Source organism: Rissa tridactyla, chromosome 2 (genome assembly GCF_028500815.1).
Source record: "Rissa tridactyla isolate bRisTri1 chromosome 2, bRisTri1.patW.cur.20221130, whole genome shotgun sequence".
Lineage (NCBI taxonomy): Eukaryota > Metazoa > Chordata > Aves > Charadriiformes > Laridae > Rissa > Rissa tridactyla.
The window spans coordinates 27,626,392-27,638,611 of NC_071467.1; the positions used below are offsets into that span (position 1 = coordinate 27,626,392).

The 12,220-nt window shown below is 40.5% G+C and overlaps 1 protein-coding gene across 19 annotated transcripts in view; it reads left to right on the plus strand.

The window, feature by feature from the left end:
* The window catches only part of RUNX1T1 (RUNX1 partner transcriptional co-repressor 1), a 117,914-nt gene that overhangs the window by 100,374 nt on the left and 5,320 nt on the right, over positions 1-12,220 (plus strand). For all 19 annotated transcript variants that reach the window (XM_054190174.1, XM_054190188.1, XM_054190176.1 and 16 more), the window contains one exon: positions 4,119-4,309. In XM_054190174.1, coding sequence (XP_054046149.1) covers positions 4,119-4,309 — 191 coding nt within the window. The remainder of the gene's footprint in view (positions 1-4,118; positions 4,310-12,220) is intronic.

Consider the following 12,220-nt stretch of genomic DNA (forward strand, 5'->3'; position numbering starts at 1 on the left):
GTGTGGATATCTTGGTATCTCAAATGTCCGTAAAGGCCAACGTGTAGACAGCTGAATCAAGTATAGAAGTCTGATTGGGATGCCGAATCCATTTAACTGAAAGAATTTGGCATAGAAATGGTTAATAAGCAACCTCAAAATCCTGTGAAAAAGGGATTCACTTTAAACTTTTGGAGATGAAAAGACTCCAGTGCAATTCCTTAAATATATGTGCTTTTGTGATTCTTGGAACAAGCACATAGTAAGCAGCACCTTGTGAATTAAAGCCATGTGAACCCGATTCGGTTTCATAAATCAGTGGAAAGTCATCAGTGCCCTGATTAATCTCTTTGAATTGTGGGTATGCAGATGAAGAGCCCAAGACAAGTTCTTAGTGTCCCTCAGTAGTCAAGAGAGAGGCAGGCATGTGAAGAGGATCAGTCAGGTCATAGACTGGATGACTTGCTCTCTGGAAACACCTGTTTCTCTTTATTAAATACTGAGGGGATCCCAGCCCCACTGTGGGCTGCAGCCTTAGTTTCTTTCTGTGTCATGAGGAAACTGTCTTCCAGACATCTCCTATCACACAGCAAGGCCTAGCATTCATGGCAGTTCTGGACTGGAGTTACCAGTTAATCCAGTTACTTACTGGAGTTAAGCTCTGGAGTTATCAAACAGGTGTGGGATGACCATACTTTGTCATACAAAGACAGTAAAGACCCTGCTCATTCTCCAGGGGAGTCCTGAGAAAGAGTATGGAGCATGAAGCCAAGATAAGTCATGTCAGCAACTCCCAATCCATTCTTTGCCACAGTCAGTCTGAGAGTGAGATGATGCAAATGTCATGGCGACACAGGACCGCACCCCTGCCCACCACCTTTCCTTTTTCACCATGTGGACTGAGCATGTCCATGATGGGAGGGAGGTCACCAGGAGCTGGCTGGTGAATCATCATGTTGGGTTATCTACAGCAGTGAACGATGAGTTGAGCACCTCTCCTGAGTCAGCTCCAAGGATCCCTGAGTAATGCCTATTCCACACAGGCTCGTTGCTCCCTGGAGCTTCTCTTATGAATTAGCACTACTCAAAGGGAAGGAGGATTTCAATTGCATTCCTAAAAAGACAGAGTGAGTTTATGCCAAGAATACCTGGCATTAGTAGGAAAATAGAGGATGCAGATACATGCATCTTAGGTATTTGGTTTCAAAAACTTTCGGATTTATGTTTTCTCATATTGGAATCCAATCACTCTTCCTCTCTCTGGAAAAGCAGAGAAAGAAAGAGAACTGGTATCATTCTTGGCCTTCATAGCTCAGCATTGTCAAGGCAAATAAAATCTTCTTCACTGTCAGCCATAACTTTTCCTGCACAGATATTACAGTTTTTGTTGTTACTTGAAACTATGAAGCCTGCATTCTATGTCTATAAAATATCTGTAGGTGGAAACATATATTTTAAGAAGATGTGCAGAAAATCAGTGAAACATCAAGAAGTTTTGTCTAGTTTACTTGGGTGTTCATGAGTTCATACAATATTGAAATAACGGTGGTACATTGTGACTAAAAAACCCGACATTATTTTAACTACTTGTTTTCACACTTAGTATAGCACAACACAGATTATTTTATGAAAGTTAAATGAAATAATAAAGTCCAATCCATAGTTTATGCCATTTAAAAAGTATCAGTCAGGCATATGGCCTTGTAAACGCTTTTAGCATCTTCACGCTCTCAGAAGCTTTGCAAAAAAACGTAGGCAATACAGAAGCTAGAAGATAAGGTTCAATTTCTGTATTTGGACTGAAAAGAAGTAGATTATGCAGGATGAAAAACTACAGAATTCTCTGTAAAATGTTGGAGTATTGTGCTTCTGTTTAATATAATAGTTTTAAACTGGCACTTCTAACCATGGCAACACCTCAATGTAAAACTAAAATTATATGATGTAATGAAAGTGCATCATGCCATACAAAGATAATTTCTATTCATAGCAAATATCAGCAAGAATACAGATTTTCTCAAAGAAATCTACTTTGTTAATAACCGCAGTTCACAGACACAAAACGTCTGTATTTAAGTTCCCTCATTTTTATGAAAATGGTAATAAAATTGCATCTGTATGTTTGCCTGTGTATATTTCTTTTCTCACGATCAGTGAATGTTTGCAGTTGGTAATAAATATTCAAGCACCTTGCAAATGTCCTACCAATTCCCTTTGCTGAGCTGTGTGTGCCTGTGGGACTAGAATAGGAATGCATAATTTAAATATAAATTGCCTGATTTGCATATACAATTAGCCTAGCTGCAGCTTTGATCGTAAGCAAAAATTATTGTCCTGTATTGCCACTTAGATAGAATTTTAATTCACCTTGAATATTCAAAGTAAATTAAGCCTTGGCTGTATGGTTGAAGGGTATGATTTTTTCCTCTCCGGAGGCTTTCCCCTAAACAACATTTATGGTAGGGTAATATAAGGGCATATTTTCAGCCTCGTAAAAATAAAGGCATAAGTTTTATCTTTAAATTCCCCTCCCTTGAAAACTTGAGTTGAAACATCTCTCACAGACATTCACACATAACGCATGCACACAGAGTAATAGAACTCTTCTTTCATTTTAATTAATTCAGTTTTACTCAGTACGTGGCTTAAAGTTAAGTCTTTATTGTAATTTGCTTAATAACTGAAAATGGAGACTTCATGTAGTCATTTTTTTAAATAAAAATGCAAAGCTATGAGACATAAAAACTCAAGAGAGTTATTGACTCAGTATCTGCATGTAACGGTTGGGTCGATGTGCACGTGCATGCACACAAACACATGGGCTAAATAAATACGTGGGCTAAAACTGAAACCCGTAACGCAGTTGTAATACTTAGATTTTAATCTACAGTAAAACATTTTTATTAGAAATCTATGTTTTTAATTAAACAGAACATTTAATTAAGGTGGTTTTTAAGTGGATGAAACAATTAAGTGCAAACACTTGAATGAAACATGTCATAATTAGTTTTAATAGAGTGTTAATTGGTACTAGGTTTGCCAAGTTAATAATTACTGCTTATTAAATTTTCAATTAATCATTGTCATTTTGCTTTGAATAAAGATGAAAATTAGATAAACTAATTCAGGGGGAGGATGGTTTCCTTGTTAATTAGAGCAGTTAATTAAAAAAAAAAAAAGAAATTACTTGTTTTAGTCGTCAATTAAAAGACTGTTCATTAGTAAAATCTTTTCACTCTTCCTACATCAAGCCCCAAATAACTAATTTGTGACAATCCGCATGTTTTCCGGAATAAAAGATATGACGCTAGTACATACCAAAGAAAAGGCTCACACTGACTTAGTTATTTTGCGAGAAGCATGAAGGCTTGAATTTAATGAAGCGGTGTGCCCCTGCTCAGTGTTAATTGCGCGCTGAAGCCTTGCTGGCTGTGGTGTGCTCAAGAGCTCGGCGGAGCCAGGAAGTCAGCTCTTCGCAGTGTAAACACGGGTTTGAAGGAGGGATCAAGAGGTCAAATGAATGTTCATAAACAAATTTTAATTTTGGCTCGTAAAATATATATGTCCAGGAAGAGATATTAGACCAGTGATTAAAAAAAATTTAAAATAAACTCTGTTTGTTTTTTTTTTTAACATCATGTATTTATGCGTTAACATATGGGAAAAAATTGTTACTGACTATAAGTCCTGTCTTAATTTCCAGAGCTTAAAGATACATTTTTGAAAAAGTCTGTAATACTGTGTTTTAAATAATAATTTTTGCCAAATTTGGCAAATAATAATTTTGCCAATTTCATCAATCTGGTGTGCTGCAACCCCAATTTTCCAAGTAAAATGTTGAAGAAGATTTCAAACAATAACACACCAGAGATCTGAAATGTCTGTACTTCAAGAAGTACTGACCGTGAATCGAAATAGCAAGAATTATCACTAGTGTTGGGAGAGATTTTGGTGATGGGGAAGTAAAGAAGTACCTGGGTGGTCTTGGAGAGTCTTGAAGAACCAGGTTCCTCGGTGTCCTCCTTCTCAAAATGAAGACTCTCAATATCGTAGAGTCTCTGCTGCTTTTCACGCATCTGTCCTACGTAGCTCGGTGCCAAACGTCCCGTGCTGATGAGGATTTCTTCCCTCCTTTGTAGAGGAAGCTGTCAATGAAGTTAAGCGCCAGGCGATGGCCGAGTTGCAGAAGGCAGTGTCGGAGGCAGAGCGGAAAGCTCACGACATGATCACTTCGGAGAGAGCTAAGATGGAGCGCACTGTTGCGGAAGCCAAGCGCCAGGCTGCAGAGGATGCACTAGCTGTTATCAATCAGCAGGAGGATTCGAGCGAGGTAAGGTCTTTGCGGGGGGCAAGCATCACCCGTGGCAGCACACCGTAGATGTATCTGGGCTAGCGTTAATCTAAGTGGCACAGGCCATTCGTGTCACATCGGAGTTCAGCGAGCACTATTAACTGCACGATAGCTTTGGACACGTATTTCAGGTGCATGCTGAGCTCCAAATTTTCTTGGTTGTGTTGTAATTTGAGCCCAAAATAGCTAGTGAACTTGAGCTGCAGTCTCACCTTTTAACTGCTGTTCAGGGTTACATACAGTGCACGCGTTTCTGTTCTAATGTAGCTTTTCAGTGGCTTTATTTTACAGCTCTTCAAACTACCGTATTGAATAGATAACAAGATTGCTCGACGGAAAATATTTCACACTGCAATCTAATTTAAACAAAGAAATGATTCGTTTAAGAGCTTGTAGAGTGAGGTGGCTAAAAGCTTGTCTGGGGAAAGCGTTAGATGTAGAAGTGATTAGCAAAAGATGATGGTTCCTGTAGGACAGAATGTGAATGTGGATTTGCAAGTGTTCCCTTATTTTGAATGTGTTGCTTCGGTGGCAGAGAGTCGAGGAGTGGGCAAACAGCATTTGGAAGGAGAAAAATAGACTAGAAGAGCAACAAAGAGTAAAACAAGAATAAGTATGTTAAGCCTTGATTTACTTTAAGACCTGAGAATGGAAGCCTTGAATTGCTGTGGTACGGGGACATCCAGCAGCGTGACTGGAAGCTGGGAGTGAAAGAGCAGCGTGTGTCTGACCAGTGCTGCAGCACGCTAGCTAGCAATTAAATTTTACGCCTATTACAGAAAAACAACATCCTAAGTTAAAACTGCCCTTAAAGACAGACATGCCGATGAAATGATGTCAGTTAAAAGTTATTTGTGTATAATCTTCACCTCTCAAGGCCAGCGAAATGACCGAATGTTACTGTCATGAAGTATTTATTGTTCTTGTAGTAAGGTCTTGGCTGTAATAGAACTACTTATTAATATAAATTCTAACTTACAGGGAGTTGGAAAAAAAGAGTAGATAGCGGTACCTGTTGTGCGGGGACATTTATTTGGGTATGTTGGTGTCAAAGCACTTTTCATGGGCTGGATGGGCAGTGTTGTAGAAGAGCCACTGAAGTTGAAAGACGCAGATGAGCTGGCCGCAGCATGCTGAGAAAACTGGCAAAAATCATGAGCAGATAAGTCAGTGGCATGCTGCAGTATGCATCCATAATTTGAGGGAGCGTAAGATTTTAATTCATACCAGGCTTCTCTGGAGATGAAAGACCATTGTGGGATCACTGAATGCCCAGAGTTTCTCCTTAATGTGTAGCAGATGAATAACAAGGAGACAAAAGGAATTGATTTTCAGCATCTGAAAGTTTCTCAGGAAGAAAGGGACTAGGGGAAGTGTATGTACCCTTTAAGTACTAACTGTTCCATTGTAGATTAAATGAGACATAAATTCAATTTATTGGCATTTTGTATCTGAGATACTCAAGGACATTTTTCCTGCACTATGTTCATAGAAAGGGCATCTGTCTGACTTAGCATCATTAAAGAGCTGTCATTTTGTGTGTGTATATATACAAGAGACTCCTATTGTTAAAACCAAAATTGCAAAGGTAAATGCCTTTGAAGGGAACTGCAAATTAAATCTGTTTAGTGAACAGGCAGGACAGAGGAAGTACTTATGTGCCGATACATACAGCCCATTCTTCCACAGGCAAATGTGCATCCAAAGGAATGTGTAGAGAGTTCGTGTGCTGTAATTAACTCCTGAACAGTCATAGCTCTGGAAAAAGCTGTGTAACAAACCTCTCTACTTCTCCAGCAGAATTGCTTACGAGGTTGTTCACAGGACTTTGAAAAAAAGACAAATAGTTCTTTTAATTGCTTTCTAATGAAAAGTAGCTCATAGGATTACAGAAGTTCTCAGGGCTGTGCATCCTCAGGGAGGATACAAGCCTCCGGGACCTAGAAATGAAGTCTAATGTCCTGGTCCTGCAGCTTTGCACCCTTGCGGTCATGAGTGGCACATCAGGGTGGCTGTTTTGATGTGAAAAATGCAGGTTTTAGTAAACATGCAGAGAAAACTCAAGTTTGCTCATTTTGTGTTTACAGGTGCTTGGTTAATTCTGAGGGGAGATGACAGTAATACTTATTTGAGAGTTATATGTGTCTATTAAGTTTTTATAATTAGTTCCTCTTTGGCTTTTAATTATGCCAAACTCAAAACACTTAGGGCGGTGCTTCTCATGATTACCTGTTAACCCAGGCCATCTTTTTTTTTTTGATAACTCCTGTAAGAATGGACCAGACTTTTTCTTCATCTCTGGGGACAGGATATCAGTTTGCCAGTGCTTGAAAAGTGTTTCTTTGGAGATGAGACCTTGTGTTTATCGGGGTTGAGGAATAAAACTTCACATTTGCTTTGGTGTTCATTATTTCTCGATCTCTCTGTGAACATCCCTCCTCATCTGTCTAGGTTATAAGTCTCTGTAAACTTCTCTCTGTTTACATCTTTCAGCAGTAAGCTTCCAGCAACGCAGATTACGGTGTACTAAAGGCACTGGAGTCGTATTTCCAAGGCTAGAATATTTCCAGTTCCAAATACTAGGGTGCTGAAGTAGCAGCTTCTGCAGTCTTACAGGTTTCGAGGAAGGCTGAGCATCACTCCTCGTTTCTTATCCTTGGCAGGACATTACGCCAAGGCCTGCAAGAGAGCTCAGTATAGGCTGCTCTATAATCACCATGCGGTTCCTGACAGAGAATATTTCTCCCACGGGTGTCATTTGTTCTTTTGGCTGTGGAAACTATGAATGGAGATGGGAATTTGGCACCAGATTTCTAATGTAGCAGATAGAATTTTCGCATGATATGGCCACTCCCTGTCCATTGGCAAGGTTTCTCTCTTACAGCTCTTCATTTGTTATTCAGTAGATGTAACCTGGACCTAGCTGGGGCTTCTTGAAGACACTCTGCTGTGAGAACTTTGTGGCATGATTTCTGTGGCAGTCTTCTCCAGAGCTCAAAGTAATAACTAGTGCTAAAAGTCCAAGATTTTTGTAATTATTATAATTTTAACATAATGTGTAGTCTCTTCAGCCAAGACCTTTCAGAGGTCTCACAAAGCAAAGAGAAGTAGATTGGTTTTTTGATATTGTTTGTTGCTGTTGAGTTTTTTGTTTGGTTTTTTTTTTTCTTCCTGGTTTTGTTAGGGTTTTTTTTGTGTTTTGTTTCGCTTTGTTTTTAACCCAGAAAAAGTAGCATCCCTGACTGCAAGATTATCTTCAAGAAAACAGTGAAGCTGGACATGTTGAACTGACCGGAGCAAAATAAAGGAGGCTTAGAACAGTGAGAGGACTTATAGGTGTGATATTTGGAAGCATCTTCAGTTTTAAAAAGTGGTTAGCAATATTTTGAGAATCACCACATTGCAGAGTATAGTTTTAATTTCTGGCCCCGATCTGGTCCCTTATTGAACTGATGTTGTTTGCTTATATTTGAATTATTCAGTATGATTTAATTTGCAGTGCCACTGCTTCAGTGTCTCTACATTTACTTTCTGAAGTTTTCCATAGTTTCCCGGCATAAGCCTTGCAAACCAGGACATGTTAATTGTTTTCTGTTATTATAATGAGAGATTGGTTGAAGACCAACGAACAGAACACACTACTGTTGGAAAGCAAACGGACAGCAGAAGGCCTACCTGTCAGCATGGCTGTTCCTGAACCACAAATTATTTCTTTACCAGTTCCTTACAGTTGCTTGACAAAAGATGACCCATTCATCAGTAGTTGACTTGGCCAAGTAGAGAAACATGTGTGAGCAGCCTACTCTTTAGTGCCTGCCGTGCTTGCTTTGGCTGCAATGTACTGTTGTGCAAATCAATTTTAATAGTCAGGGTGAACAGCTTTGCAAAGAGACTGGCTGCCCAGATTGTAGGGGGGGTGGAGTCATCAAAACATCTGTCTTTCTGCTCTTGTATAAAATGCCACTGAAAAATCTGACACTCGGTGTTCTTCCTCACTTTTGAGTAGGGAGGCCTGGAAATGGGGAAGGCACACAAATGTTTCAGTTCTCTCTACTTAAAGCAGATGCTGACATCTGCTCAGATAAAACAAGTATGTAACTGGTCCAACACTGCTTTTAAGAGATGTGTAATGTTAGGGCTTGTTTATATTGCAGCCGTTTATGTTGTATGTGAATATCACACTTACCTGACATTTTGAAGACAGCTGGGTTCAATCTCTGGTGACCAATCCATTGAGACCAGGACTGTGCCAGCAAACCTGACTCCGAGCATCAGATGCTGTGATTCAGGCAAGCCTGGTTTTTGGGCTGGTATTAAATTTAATACATATGTCAGCTAATGTTTAATTTTTTTTGGCTGGGCATCTCTCAGAAAGTAGCATATCATCCCCTGCAGTGGTGGGTGGTACAGAGGCGCCAGAGCCATGTGTTCTGCGCAGGATCAGTCCAGATGTGATGTGAACATTGGCGCTGCCCCAGACTCCTAAGCTAAGCCTGGCGAGCCAGCTTGCACGTCTCTTCCGTATGCTTCTCCGCACTTCTGTTTTCAGGATTTAGCTTCTCTCATGCTGACTTGTATGAACATAAATGTACTTCACACAATAAACAGTGGCTTGGGCAAGCCTGGAGTGTTCAGTGATAGGTGTAACTTTACTAGAAGCATCTGAAGGTTTCAGTATCTTTGTATGGAGCGCTGCATTTTGACGCAGCGTGGGAATTTCCAAAGCACCGATGTGTTTCCCTTTCTAACGGGTTTTGGATAGAATTTTCATAAACAACTTCACTGTTTTTTTGCACTGGTGTTCAGTGGCTCGTACAGTCCTCGTTTACGCCACTGTGGTTTCAGTGATTTCTAGATATTCTTTTTCTTGTGGTTAGCAGTGATAGAGTTTTGAATGCCATGGGAATTGCAGAACCGGGAAAAATCTGGGGTCTTTGTACCCAGCCATGCTTCCTTTCCTGGTAAACTGGGGAAATCCAGAATTTGTCAAAGGTGACAGAGCACCTTACACTGTATTATGGCATTTCAGACTTCATCATCTCTTTGACAAGTCACAGTCCATTTGGGTTTTTTTTCTTCTTTAAGCTAGCTCTATACTGAGCCTCAGCTGGAGGTGTCAGAGGAAAGCAAATGCTCGATTGTGGTTAAATATTTCAAAGATGAAAGTGACGGGATGGGCAAAATTACTGACAAGTATGTGTCCTGGTACTGGAGACCACAGAAATGGAGACCATTTGTTTTTAAGAATTTTCATGATGGCAAACAGAAGTTTCCGAGTTCTGTTGTTTGAAGATGGAAGCTTAAGTGCATGAGAATTAAGAGTCTGACCTAAGATAAGGCACTGACCTAAGACTGATGTTACTTGTCAGTTGAAAGAGGAGGATGAAATATGATCGGTGGCATAGATTCGGAGTGAGATTCCCATCTGGTGTAATTTAGCCCAATTTCATTGAATTAATCCATTTTCAAGGTAGTGAAGTTAAATTGAATTATGTAGTCTGAGAATCTGGCCTTTTGTATAACCTCACTGTTTCACAGGAAAGTCAGTGCAGAGTTAAACTGTAATTCAGTCCTCCTCGTAGTTTTAGCTACATCTGGAACTCTATAAAGCACGAGCTGGAAGTGCGGTGTAGTAGGTCACTACCTAAAGACAGAGAAGGTAGACTAGGAGAGGCTTAGTAGATCTGTTACTCCCTTTCCCAACGAACGATCAACTCTAGCTGTAGCATTCCTGTAAGATAACACGTGCTTTATCTGTGCTTCAGTGATGGAGATTCTCCAGTGCCTCTAGGCAATTTGTGCCTGTCCTTAAGGAGATTTTTCGTAACATCTCTTTCCAGTTTCTTTTACAGAATCATAGAATCTGCAGATGTTTGATCCCATTACTTCTCCTGTTCATCCACGTAGACGTGGTCATTGCCTGTTTCACTGCAGTACCTTCCAAGATGTTTGGCTGCTACAGTCCCCTCCCAGTCTATCGTTAGGTTTAGCAGTCGCAGTTCACTCGGTCTCTTCTCATAGCTTGTGTTTTTCTGACCTCGGATTATTCTGGCAGCCTTTCTCTGTGTTCTTTCCATGTCTTATTTGTCTCATTTCATTTGCTGTATTTGAAGTGCATCATCCCAACCTGGACAGTACTCCAGGCTCAGCCTTGCCAGTGCTAGGAGGTGGAGAGTCTCAACTCAGGTGTAAAGCAGTCCATAGTCCTACTCATATGTCCTCATATGATGATTGCCACCTTGTCACCAATGTGACATTTTGGTCCCCTGTTATCCAAGATGCTATCTACATAGTTCAGCCAGGTGCTCTGTTTTGCTGGTACCTGCTAGAGCTTCGCAGGAGTGAAGATACCGTGATCATGCTCAATCCGATAGTGAGTTCAAGCTCTGTCCATGATATCTGGATCAACTGGAAATACATGAGCACGCGCGAAGCAGAGCCCAGGCCATTAGCTGGCATCTCGAGCCTGGCTTTTCTTCAGTAGAATTTGGGCTCTGGAGCTATCAGCCAGCAATGTGAACAGAAACCATCTGTTGCCAAAGCTTGTGGTGCCGGGGCCTGATCCTTGCTGTTTTTCACTACTCGCACATGGGAAGGAGCAATGAACGGCCACAGTGGCGAGGGCTGTGTAGGACAGGGAGTTCTGCGTGTCCAATCCAGCTGCTATCGCAGCGCAGGCTCCCCGTGGCATGTGTGCTTCTTCATGCTAATTTGCACTGGAGTAATTTCTGAATGCTCTAAGTTGTTGCATAAATGTGAGCTGTAAAATTTATTTTGAAATTCTTGTATTTTATGTGCTTTTATTCCCACAATTACACTAAAGCTGTAATGACCTGTTAAATTAGAAATAATATGTCCGATGGACAAAATCACATACCAGACAGTGTAGGACACATTAAATAATCATGTATGAGCAAGCTTAGGGCTGTGTCGCTTCATTAAAATGTTGCACTTATGTGTCACTTTTAGTGTTCTGTACAGGCTGATAGTTAATTGATAACTATTTTAATGAGAAAGTTGAACTGTTACTGTTAAAATTAAATGACTGTTTTCTGACATCGATACAGATCTTGTGGTAAGATAGCGAAATATTGTTTGGTGGCTCTGGTCACATCTGGAGACAGTTCTGTCTGTGCAGATAGGCCTTTCCTAAAAGGGGAAGCAAAATGAAGATTCCCCAGAAGCTGGCCTATATTAACTAAATAGATAATCGAATAGAGAAAGTTTGACATCCACATAATAATTCCAGCACAATTAAAGCACACGCTTCAATGGTGCAATTGGATCTGTGCAAGGGAAGGATTCCCGCACCTGGGCAGCTGCTGGTTGACTTCAGCATTATTCCACGTGGGGAAAAGTGTCTTTTCAGAAAAGTCTGCCTGGGGAGGTTTTGTACATGTGTATTTGTTTTCAGATGAGGAGGTAAAGGGAAATACGGGCCAAACCCGGGACTGGCAATTTGGTTGGAAACGAATAGCTAGGAGGTCAGCAGGCATGGCAGTAGGTAGAAATTCTGTGCAAGCATGGTTGGAGCAGAACTACACCATGTTGGCCGATCACAGTGCAAGCATCAAGCTGGCAAAGTGAAACTTTCACAAGTATGATGCGACTGTTGAGAAATATTAGTATAGCAAAAGAAGGAGAATCCAGGTATACCGCAATTTTTTCTCTTTCTGGTCAGTAGGATGAGGCTTTGTATGTCTTTGAAATGCAAATACAAACTTGCCAGGCCATTTCGGTGTATGCGTAAATATGTCTGTGGGTGCACGAGTTTATGTACAGTGTTCTAAATTACTTATAGTTGTTTTTCATTGTGGGGATAAAAGGTCTTTTAAAGAAAAGGTGTTGAAGAATAGCACAGCTATCCCTTTCCAAAGGTGGTTCTACCTC